The 12,466-nt window shown below is 36.4% G+C and overlaps 1 protein-coding gene across 1 annotated transcript in view; it reads left to right on the plus strand.

The window, feature by feature from the left end:
• The first annotated feature begins 6,123 nt into the window (after positions 1-6,123).
• Positions 6,124-12,466, plus strand: part of LOC143251004 (sal-like protein 1) — a 130,724-nt gene continuing 124,381 nt past the window's right edge. The window contains 2 exon segments of the mRNA XM_076502277.1: positions 6,124-6,749; positions 7,947-8,035. Coding sequence (XP_076358392.1) covers positions 7,966-8,035 — 70 coding nt within the window. The 5' untranslated portion in view covers positions 6,124-6,749; positions 7,947-7,965.

Genomic DNA, 12,466 nt, shown 5'->3' on the forward strand with positions numbered 1-12,466 from the left:
CGAGAGCAATCTGCGCTAGCCGTCTCTAATTTTGCAGTGTAAGACTAGAGGGAAGAAAGCTAGTCATCATCACCTACCGCCAACTCTTGGGCTACTCTTTTACCAATGAATATGGGATTGACCGTTACATTATAGCGCCCCAACGGGTGAAAGGGGTAGCATGTTTGGCGGGACGGAGATTCGAACCCGCGACCCTCCGACTACGAGTCGAACGCCTTAACACACTTGGGCATACCGGGCCCACAAATTTGGAAACCGTCATCTTTGTATACTAGATGGATTATTGGTAGCATATTTGGAGGAGTAATGTGCTTTAGACATGACAACCTTACGAGAATGTATTTACAATGGAACTACGCTAAAGGGCCATTGTCAAGATGTGTGTATTGAACAAAGCATATTCAAAAGTGGCAACAGGAACTATGATGACATAGTGATGCTCCAAAGTTATTATAATATTATGTACTCAACCTTTGCACTACAATTATTATATAAAAAATAATGGTTTAAAATAATCGATTAGGGTTACTAGTTCTTAAGTTTTCCAGATCTTGAATGCTTCCATATATATGAATATATATATGTATATATACGTTTTTTTGTTGTTGTTGCACTTAATAATATAGCATTTTAAATTAAATTAGTTGAATAAACTTTTAATTAGTTACAATGTTTTATCACTTGGCTATGCTAAGACATTTCGTACAATAAAATTGTATGGTAATGATTAATACAAATTTCAACAAGTTACTATATCTCAGTTGTGTTTTGAATATGTCAATAAAGGCTTTCGTTACGAACATAACGTTACTTCAGGTAGCATCACAATCTAATTTTTTTTGAAAATTGAAGTATATAAAGGTAATATATATATATATATATATATGCTACAACCCGGCATGGCCAAGCGTGTTAAAACGTGTGACTCGTAATCTGAAGAAGGCGGGCTCCAGTCCCGGTCGCACCAAACATGCTCGCCCTTTCAGGCGTTGGGACGTTATAACGTGACAGTTAATTTCATTATTCGTCAGTTAAAGAGTAGCCCAGGAGTTGGCGGTGGATGGTGATGAGTAGCTGCTTTCTCTCTAGTCTTACACTGCTAAATTAGGGACAGCCAGCGCAGATAGCCTAGGTGTAGCTTTGCGCGAAATTCAAAAACAAACAAACAAATATATTGAGTTAGACTAAGTTATTTCAGCTTAAGATGTAATTGATTAATAGCCTTCTAAGCAGGTTGCCTTAAAGTTCAATGAGATATAAAACTGAGTTAAACCGTATGTACAGTCTGTTTACTGGAACATTGTTTCTCTACACGATAACGTAAAAAATCACCATGTAATTCCTAACATTTTAAAACAAAGGTTTTAGTTTCATATGTAGGCCTCATCATACTTAAATAGGACCGATGTATACATGTATGTTCTCTCACGCTGACGTGACAAAAGTCGCATACGAAGATAATCAAAACATCTTTCGGATGCCAAACCAAGCTACACAGTCTTCAGTGAATCAAAATAGCTTTCGCTTTCTTGATTGTAATAGGTATCCGACATATTTATTCAACAGTTGCGTTTTAGAAATCGATTCAGTACAAAAGTTTGTTTGTAGAAAGAGTTACATGAAGTGTTGGAATTCCTAATTGGAGGTTTGGACGGACTTTATAGCACTGGATTTGAAACGTGTTTGAAAATCACATTTCGATCTACACCTACAGCACCAGCAGAGCAAAAGACACCCTTAAAGAAACATAGAAACAGGTGAAAGAAATATATTGAAAGCTTCCGTTTGATGCAAAAAAGTAAAAAATAAATAAATAAATGTGCTTATTTGTTTTATCTGTGATGCACTTCAACGCAGGGTACTTTACAAATCTCAGTTAAGATAACTGAGTCGTTGCAATACGACTACTTCATCATCAAGTTTTTGGTAAGTAAAATCTTTCGACTTCAAGTTATATTGCGAGTGAATAAAGATTAGGTAGTTTACTGGTTTTGTGTTAGGCCTACATGCACTGGAAAACAAGTTATTTTTATTGATAGAAACAGAGTTCAATCCCTTCTCTAATACTTCTAATCAACAAACCACTTTATAGGTCAACTGATAGCTTCAATAAATTTGATTTATCGAACAATGACTACTCATAACAATGTAGTGACGAAATCCTATATTATCATGTATTTATCTTCTATACTTAATAATTTAATACAAAATAACACAATACTGCCTATCTACGAATGAGTAATTCTCAAGGTTGGATTCATAAAAAACATCTTGATTGTTTTATTATACATACCAGTTTGCTATTTAATGATCAAAATTCTAAATATCCTTTCGAGCCAGTTGTATAAAAAATTATAACTGTTCGATAAATCTTACCCAAGAATTGCAACCTCACCCTTCTCTGTGGGAGAGGGCGCATTTGCTAAAACATGCGTGAATTAGGCTGAACTACTTCAAAATAGATACAGGTATTGATTAGGATATTCATTTTTAGAGTACTAAGTTACTCAAAATCCCACTAAAGTTTCTATATATTAACTTAATGATACGCAAGACTTAACACTTTTTATATGAGTTGGCGCTAAATTTCAACTTATTATTTCCATAGGCAATGAATGATACCCAACAATAACAGGTGGTCAAATTCAGTGTCGTTTCAGGTCACTTAGTTAGGCTTAAGCAACTGTTAACACTACAATATTCACTTTATGAGACGCTTCTTGCAAAATACTAAAAACAATGTGGAGCTAAGGAAGACGTGTATTTTGTTGTTGACAGTGTCACGTAACACGATGCGTAACCAACAGTCTCAGATATCACGAATCCCTTTTTATCAGAGAATCAAGTATCACGGTATCCAGATGTTACTTTAAGAAAAAAAAATCAAAGTTAGCCAAATGTCGAATTACTAAACTCAAAAAGAAAAGAAAAAAGTCATGATGTATTTGGTTGATGATTGAGTCATCCGAAGTGCAGTTTGTGGCTCCTAGTGAGGACTACCAAAATCAAAGAACGAGTTGGTTCTTTACAAGTGGGTAAAAACGTTAGATGCAACGTAATTTCAACTAATTACTTTTGTTCAACATCTGTTCAAAGTGTACAAAGATAAATAACACGTTATTAAAATAAGTTTATTCAAGCGACTCGCCATGGACTGTTTGTGAGGCATTAGATATAAAGCATCTAGTACCAACATAGTATCGTATGCAACACGCTTATACAGTATTCGATCATATTCGAGGCAGATTATAAGTATTACTTGTTTGAAAAGAATAGCAGGCACAAAAGGCATACCACACACACACACACAAAGCGAATAATAAATACGTGTTTTTATGTTCACAACGTTAAGGTCCTGGACAACTTCCATCCGGTGGCTCTAAAGTTAAGAAATCAAAGTTTACAATCACCAGAGAAAGGACGTTTCGTCCCGAAACGTTAAGAACACTAAAACATCTATTTAGCGTTAACTATTCCTATGGTATAACACCTCTTTTTTTTAAATCGTACCATTGCAGTTTAATCTGGCTTTTTTTCCGTTTTATTTGTTTGACAGTTTTTAGTTTTAGTGTTTCCTGAATGGTTAGGAAAGATCCTTCAATTGGCCTGAAACCAATGCTTATATGAGAATACACATTAAAAGATAAGCGAAAAATATACATCTCACTCTTTTCCTCAAATATGTTTTAAACCTAACTATATTAACATTGATCGTACTATAAATTTAGGACTTTAAAAGTTGATACTGACCTTTAGGCCTGGCATGGCCTGGTGGGTTAAGGCGTTCGACTCGTAATCTGAGGGCCGTGGGTTCAAATTCCCGTCGCACCAAACATGCTCGCCCTTTCAGCCGTGGGGGCGTTATAATGTGACGGTCAATCCCACTATTCGTTGGTAAAAGTTGGCGGTGTGTGGTGATGACTAGCTGCCTTCCCTCTAGTCCTACACTGCTGAAATAGGGACGGCTAGCGCAGATAGCCCTCGAGTAGCTTTGCGCGGAATTAAAAAACAAAAACAATACTGACCTTTCATAAGTCAGACATTAAACAATATGCTCATGACACGTATAAAATAAACATATGTCAGAATTATTAATAAAATTGTCAAGAAAATGCAACTTCTGTGAAGTGAGGCCAGGTTAATGCCATCATGTCTGACGATAGGCGGCAGCTTAAAGAGGATGACGTCACAAAAAAGGTAAACAGAATTAGTTATAGTGCCCTATAAATATGTTAATATCAACAGGAAATTTAAAAGTAATATAAGTAACGTTAATCAGTTTATTTTCAAAATTAGTTACGTTAACTCGTAGGTTCTTACACGCTTGATTTTAAAAATCGAGATAGTTCCCATAATTAGGCTTAGCTCGTACAATTTCACTCACAAGAAGTGATTTTTGGTGAGTTTAAGCTACCAACGATGCATCGGAGACTACTTTAATTAAATGTAATGCTTCTACGAACACAACAGTAATGACCACCAACGAACATTCGGGAAAGCTGACATTTAAACCAGTCACCTAACAGGAGGCAATAATAATGAAATATAAATAAAGCCCACCTGTCACAGAGTATAAGACGGTGGTAACAGCAGCACAAACACCACTGACCAAATGGACAGCAGTTCGATATTTCATGGTCAGTAGATAGTTGCCTCTGATATGCGTTATCAAACTTTGACGAAAGGTCGTTATTCCGCTATGAACACGTGCCTTTATAATACTGTAGTATAGCAAATAGTGGCATCCATAAAAGGTCAAACACTCTTTGGATATATTGAATCAATTACATAGCCTCGTGTGTGTGAAATAGGACGCCTTATGTAAACGTGCTTCGATAACCCCAGAGAAAGTCGTTGTATGTATTATTTTCTATGTGCACGTATATATATATATATGTATGTATATATACGTGAAAAATAATATAACAGTACGCGGTTATATTGTTATACCATTTTATCTTTCATAGGTCATTCGGTAAATATGAAAGACGCGGTTGTCCAGGCAAGAACAATAAGGCAAGCATCTGGGGTTGAGAGTGGATGTCGAACGCACTATTGATGGCGTAGTTTCTGTTTTATGATTTCAGTTTCTGTTCGGTCAGATATCAGCGGCTTTCACCCGGCCAGCACAATCATAGTTATAATAGCAAATAGATATATAAAACTCTGAACACAAGATTACTACCGTAAGTTTTATTGTTTCATAAAATGGCTATATATATATATATATACATATATGGATTTTAATACATTTCTTTTGGTTTTCGCGCAAATTAACACCACGTGCTGCCTGCTCATTCTGCATACGTCACGGAGATAGACACATAGATGGGCGATCTAACGTATTTGTCTATTTATGTTTATTTTATTGTAGTTACAGTAATAACATGTACAAGTCTGCAGTGTTAGGCAAGAATTGTTAAGCTGGACGTTTAGTAAACGCTCAACATACGTATATACATATATGCAAAACAAGGTACGTGTTTGATTTTAATTTGATACATACATATGTATGTATGTATATATATATACACGTACCTTGTTTTGCATTTCGCACAAATCTATACGAGGGCTATCTACGCTAGCTGTCCGTAATTTAGCAGTGGAAGACTAGAGGGAAGGCAACTAATCATCACCACCCACCGCCAACTCTTGGGCTACTATTTTACCAACGAATACTGGGATTGACTGTCACATTATAACGCCCCCACGGCTGAAAGGCGAGAATGTTTGTTGCGACGGAAATTCGACCCCGCGACCCTCAAATTACGAGTCGAACGCCTTAACCCACCTATCCATGCCGGGCCATACACGTATCTATACTGGTATTTAACGGAACAAAATATATGGATAATGACATTAAACACTCACCTATATATTTATATGAACTTGATCATTCAATAAACTATTCAGTATGGTTATATAGTATGCAGTTTCTGAGACATTTTTTTGGTTTTCGTGTAAAGCACGTGGCTTAGTTTTAATATTAAAAAAAAATTACACATGTATCAATTTTATTAACGCAAGACACATATTCATATGAGTGATATTTTTTGTTTCTGATAATATATATATATATAAGTAAACATTGTACACCAGTTCACTATTATGTATAGTAAGAATACCCGTGCATGTATGATATGCGCTAGCGTTTATAAGCGCCGTACATACAGAAAATCTTCCCTACATTTGTTTCAGTGAGCGACTGCTTATGAACGCCCTCTTCTGTGATGTTTATACACATAGTTGTGGTCATGTCACCTGCTCAGTAGCCGGGCTCTCACCACCCTTCGCGCAAGTGCATCATTTCGGACACAGCACGCCCGATATGTATGGTAGCGGCCCTTGCGTTATGATTGGTTTTACTGGCGGCCCAGGGCTGCGGGCTAGAAGCCTCATCATCTACTGCATGCACGAGATGTTACACAGACCAAGGCAGACTCTCGACAGGTCCACAACGCGAGCTTGTTCTTCGTCTTAGCCATATTCAAAACTATCTTGAGCAACTACTTATAAATCATGCTTAGGTGCCGCGGTCGGGCGTGATGTCACAACACCGCTCTGGCCAATCAGAACGTAGTGTGTTTGCAGCGCCGCCGAGGTCTGAGCATCAGTGGCGCTTCGAGGAGACAACTGCCGAGTAACGTAGCTGGTCAACGGCGAGGCGGGCCCGGCGACTTGCGTCAGAGCGTCGGCTGGACCGAACTTTGCCACCGATCCTGCCCATGCCCACCAGGCACGACTTGAAAGTGAGTTAAAAACTTACCTATTTCTCAATCCACTGAACCAGTAGGTGTAGAGTTGATTCTTTGTACCCCTACTACCTAAGTGACGTCGTAGCGTTCTGTCTTGTCAACTGGAATACAGCCCACAGCTAGTTAAACATAAAGTTTCCTTATATTTATCTACGTAACTGACTAACATAGATAAAAATGTATTAATTTTATATTTGTTCAGGTATGTAGTGTTATCGCATCTATTCATTTTTTGTAGTTTTATCACTGTTTTGAGAAAGCTAAGTGGTATAAGGATCTCGTGGTAGGAATTTGTTCGAAAGTTGGCAGAAACACAGGGGTTAAAAAATGGGGGGGTGGCGTGTGTAGAGAACCGGGAACTGGTGTTAACTCGAAGCCATTACACATGGAGAAGGAAAACCGAGGTAGTCGCGTACACGCCATAAGTTCTTTCCGGTTTAGCGGGCACACGACCCATTCCGCGTACAGCAAGCCACTACTGGGACATTAGCGCCCCACATCGTGCCGCGAAATTGTGTGACGCTTTCGCATCTGTTTGCCCTTTGTCTGCTTTGTACCGAAAGAGACAAAATTTGTGCAACAAAAGACAAGAAATATTTTAGCACAGATTGAATGCGTATGAATATTTGGAGGACAGAATGATTTGTGGTCAGCTAGCAGTCCTGGTGATTACAAACAGCCGCTGTCCACTTGCCGCCATTACAATATGTTCAACCGGAGATGAATGAGATGTTCACCTCGAGGGCTGACCTGTACCTAGACACTTTGAACGGTCAGCGCCACCTCCCGCTGACCCGCTTCCCACCTTTCTCTTTACGGATACCGCTTTAACCTGTGCTGAAATTTGAAAATCAACATATTCTGTTTAACACTTTCGGTCCCCATATGTCGAGCTGAATATGTAGCCATGGGCAACTTCTATAACCAAGAAACCACGACAACGTCTATCTGCCGAAGCAACGAATATTTGACCGACTTCATATCATAGCGCACGTAACCCTTTAGTTCGAACAAACTTCTCAAATGTTGGCCCATCGTGATGGCAAGTGCGGGTTTAGGACCAATAGCGATAGCCTGAACAATTTGATTATGATAATCTTAATGCATTATTGATAATCATAATTGTGACATGCGCAGTAGCGTGTGTTGTATCAATTAGAGTTTTGCTATCTCCCGATTTTGTCATTTTAGCGGCCGACGACTCTTCGGGATGGCGCGCCGGAAACAAGCCCACCCACGGCACATCGACCTAGAAGAAGTAGCCACATTTCTACAAAATGGTAAGTAAGACTTAACTTTCTCAATATATTTGTTTACTACGTGTAGCCAAGAAATGTTGTTGTTATCAAGATATGCGTGATCCGTTCACTGTAAAGTCGGTAAACACTTTACATTGATATATAGCATATTCTACCCTGCGCGGAAGCTCGGGAAACGCACGAAAAGAACGACTTCATAACGAACCATTGTGGAAGAGGCAGGGTTAGGACATACAGCAGCCGCGTGAGGACACTTTTACTCGGCTTTATCATCTCATCCTCGCTGATTCGAACTTAAAATTTATTCCAACTGGACCGAATACTTCTTTTTGTAACGTTTTCTTTGTTTTTCAAAAGAAATTATTAAACAAATAAACGTTCGGGTTATTTTATTAGTTTCAACAGTTTCTGTCGAACAGCTCTTGGAACCTTATTTCTGATGAACCTTCTTTATCACCTGATGTTTGATAAGTTACATATTTATTCTACAAACAATAAACTGTAATGTTTTGTTTTATCAAGTAATAGATAAATTACGGTAACTTTCCATCGTAATATATTAATAACACGATTCCAAAGTCCGGTCCGAATTGAGAACCGATTAACAATTAATTACAAAATAATGTGATAATAGAATCAACAGAATGTTTTCTTTGTGTTTTTTAATTCGTAATAATCGTACATTCCCTTAAAAGTATACGGGCATTTTCCCCGAGGGAGAACGTACCGCGACAAGTAAGATCGTGAAAAATGGTCATATATGTCATAAGTTTTTTTTGTTTTGTTTTTTACATCAGTATCTACAGTAAAATATTCATTTAGTTTCTTACAACGTGAACAGCATCTCGGAATAGTTATTCACAGAAAACCATTCTCTCTCTCTCTGATTTTAAATAAACCTAAATATTGACAACAATGTCGAATGTTATACGGTTAGTTTATGACACGCAACAGCTGAGAACGTTACTGTACAATGTTTATACGTATTTGTACAGTTCGCTATTTTACGTACTGGCTGGGAACATTATTGTAAAAAAATAACTTTTTTTTTTCCCCCGATCCTGAATGGAAAACTTTTCGAAACGTTTTTTGGGTCTTATACACATTTCATTGCTGGGAACGTTATTGTACAATATTAAATATTAAAGAGCTTGTTTTTTCTTACATATCCAGAGTAAGAATATAGTTGTACAATGCTATACCTACTTAAGCAGTTTGTTTGTTTTTACATATCCAGAAAGGGGATATTATTGTTCAATGTTATACGTACTTAAAACAGCTTGTTTGTTCTTACATAACCACGATGGAAACATTATTGTATATTATTATATACCTACATAGTTTGTTTGTTCTTACATTCCCAGGATGGAAACATTATTGTATAATGTTATGTTGTGTGTTTTGCATATCCTGATTTCTGTGCACCAACCACAATAGAGACACTCCATACTTTTGTGTTTCTTATAACATTGTTCAATAATCTTTAAGTATTTCTCTGACTTATTGCTATCTATATCGATTCATACAACAATGCTATATCGTTTAAGATAGTTCTATAAGACGACCTGCCTAACACTGTGTGAGGATATATCATAGTGACAAAAAGCAAAAAACCTTAACCAATAACTTAAGCTCACAAAACCGGGTTAATAGTTTAACTATCAGTGAATAATTGTAGATCGTTTTACCCGTAAAATATATACATTACACAAAGTGGTCAACAAAAATTTGATATCGGATTTAGCAATTTATTATTTATTATTATTAGTTTTAATAACTATGTATACATAATTCAGTAAGTTCGAATATGTAACCGGTAGAACCACTACCACGATTATTTGATATCGAATTTTATAACTAATACTTTTAATAAATAAAGGTAGATAGGTAAGTTTACATAAAAACGTCTGTTGGACGTGGATACAACTGATAATATATTTTCGTATTTCATTATAGTGAATATATATATATATGCTTTCTGGACAATTTTATCGCGCGTGTTATTTGTCACGAGGATATCATATTTGGATTTAGTAATTGTTTTCGTTAATAACAAAGAGTTTGATCATTCTTTTTCAAATATAGTTGTAGACCGATGAAGAGACGTCTGGTGGTAACACGTGTTGCAAACATGTCGATAATCACATGTAATGAAAATTACTGGTTTCCTTTTAACGAACTTCATAGTTGTTTATTACTTGTACATTTTCCACTGCACAGTATTCTGAGTGTGGTTTAATTAATTGTACTTATCTCGGACCACAACTAAAAATCTCGAATAATTTCAATTTTCGGAAGCTATCTGCAGTTACGTTTTTAGAAAGAATTTCCTTAAATTTGGCGCTACGTACAATAGCGCTATGGTACAATCTGCGCATTCATTTTGACAGTTTATTTTCAAGTAACTGTAAGAAAACTGAAACCTAGATCGTCTTTTTTTTTTTTAAATAACCTGGTAATTACAAATGTATTTTGCAGTTTCGTAAACATTTACACTTGATTTATGAAATACCTATTACTATAGTCTTATTTCACAAGTATCCTTGAGATGATAGTTCAATGGTTTGTTCACCTCAATAAACAACTGATGTCCTGCCTGTATATATATATATATGTATATATATATATAGAGAAACTGATATAGAGCTGCCCAAGCAGCTGTTTCATAATGTCCACCAGAGGGATCGAACCCCGATTTATAAAGTTTCAAGGGTACCGTACTGTTGAGGGCTGTATATGGGAAAAGACTTCGTATTTATTTATTTTTCTATCGTTTCGACAGGAAAGCGAGGGCTAGTTGAACTTTGTAGATGCTTGTTTTTAACATAAAACTGGTCAATTTGCACTATCTCCGCCATATGAATCGAACTTAAAATTTTAAAGCTACCACCTTACTGTACAAAGAGCTATATACAAAATGTTTTTTTTTTTGTCTCGTTTCAATGCAAATGAACTCTTCGAAATAACTAACAAGACAATTCCTTGCTGTTAAGGCTTGTTTCTTAGTTTTATTTTTTATTTTATTTTTGTGTTTTTAATTTCGCCCAAAGCTACTTGAGGGTTATCTGCGCTTCTTAGTTTTAATGTATAATATAGAAAAACAACATTTTGATACATAATTTGTGTAATTAGACGTTTAGTGGCACAGCGATATGGTATGTCTGCAGACTTACAACGCTTATTCACCGGGTTTCGATATCTGTGGTGGGCAGAGAACCGATAGCCCACTATGTGGCTTAAACTCTTGACTTCAAAAAACAAACTCGTCCGTCAGAAAAAAAATTCCTTTGAAGAACAGGATTAGTTTTTCGGCACACATGATACTTTATTCAGGTTCATTCAACTAACATTGAACTAAGTGCTTTAGTTTCATTATCATTTTAACTTAAGATGTTAGTTGTATACCAGGAATATAGGGATGTTTTTGTATGATTCATGCGTAGTGATACAATAAAAGTTTCACTCACTTGAGATAAGTTTTAACACACTTGTTAACAGCATGATGAAATATCTTAAAACGAACTTAGAGGTAGTTCCGTAGTTTGAATTTCGCATAAAGCTACACGAGGGCTATCTGAGCTAGCCTTTTTTAATATACCATTCTAAGTCTAGAGTGAAGGCAGCTAGTTATCACCACCCACCGTCAACTCTTGGGCTACTCTATGAACGAATAGTGGGATTAAACATAACATTATGATGCCTTCAGTGTTAACAGGGGCGATCATGTGGTGCGATGGGGATTTGATCCCATGACCCTCAGACATCCAGTCGAGCACCCTAACCACCTAGCTATGCTGGGTCAGTTTTGTAGTTTCAAAGAATCGATGTTCTACAGTTCGATACCTCAGCAATACCGTTCCATCTCCAGATAATTCTGTTTTGGAGTTAATTATATTTCAGTGAACTCAATCAAGTTCTGTGCAACGACACTTGGTTTAAAAATACCATTGCGATAATATTGTAATTGTTTCTTTTAATGAAATTTTTTCTTTGAACATACATTATCGCATTAAACAGAAAAGTTTGTTCTGTAAAAAAAAAAAAAAAAACTTCTTATTTCTTGTCTGAATTTTAACAAATTGTACGCAGTGCCATCTGTAAAATAAGCTACGACGAACCACGATAGTGCAAAGAAAATTCGCTTCTGTTAAATTCTAGCAACACTAAATATGATGTAGTTTGCGCGTGACTAACAATTTTCTTTGTTTGAACGTGTAATTTTAACAAACATATTAGTAAACACTTAAGAGCTTATCAAATGATTTCCACATTGTCAGTGCGTGATATTCTGGTTGTTATTATCACAGTGAACCAGTGAGTGATAAGGAGACTCAGTGGTGTGGAAAATCAGCAATATGTTTATAACTCAGACTGTCTAGCTACAAGCAACTAGATTAAGTGCAAGCTTGTTACTCTCACCATATCTTTTTGTTATAGAACTACACAGTCAAC

This window comes from Tachypleus tridentatus, chromosome 5 (genome assembly GCF_004210375.1).
Source record: "Tachypleus tridentatus isolate NWPU-2018 chromosome 5, ASM421037v1, whole genome shotgun sequence".
NCBI classification, from domain to species: domain Eukaryota; kingdom Metazoa; phylum Arthropoda; class Merostomata; order Xiphosura; family Limulidae; genus Tachypleus; species Tachypleus tridentatus.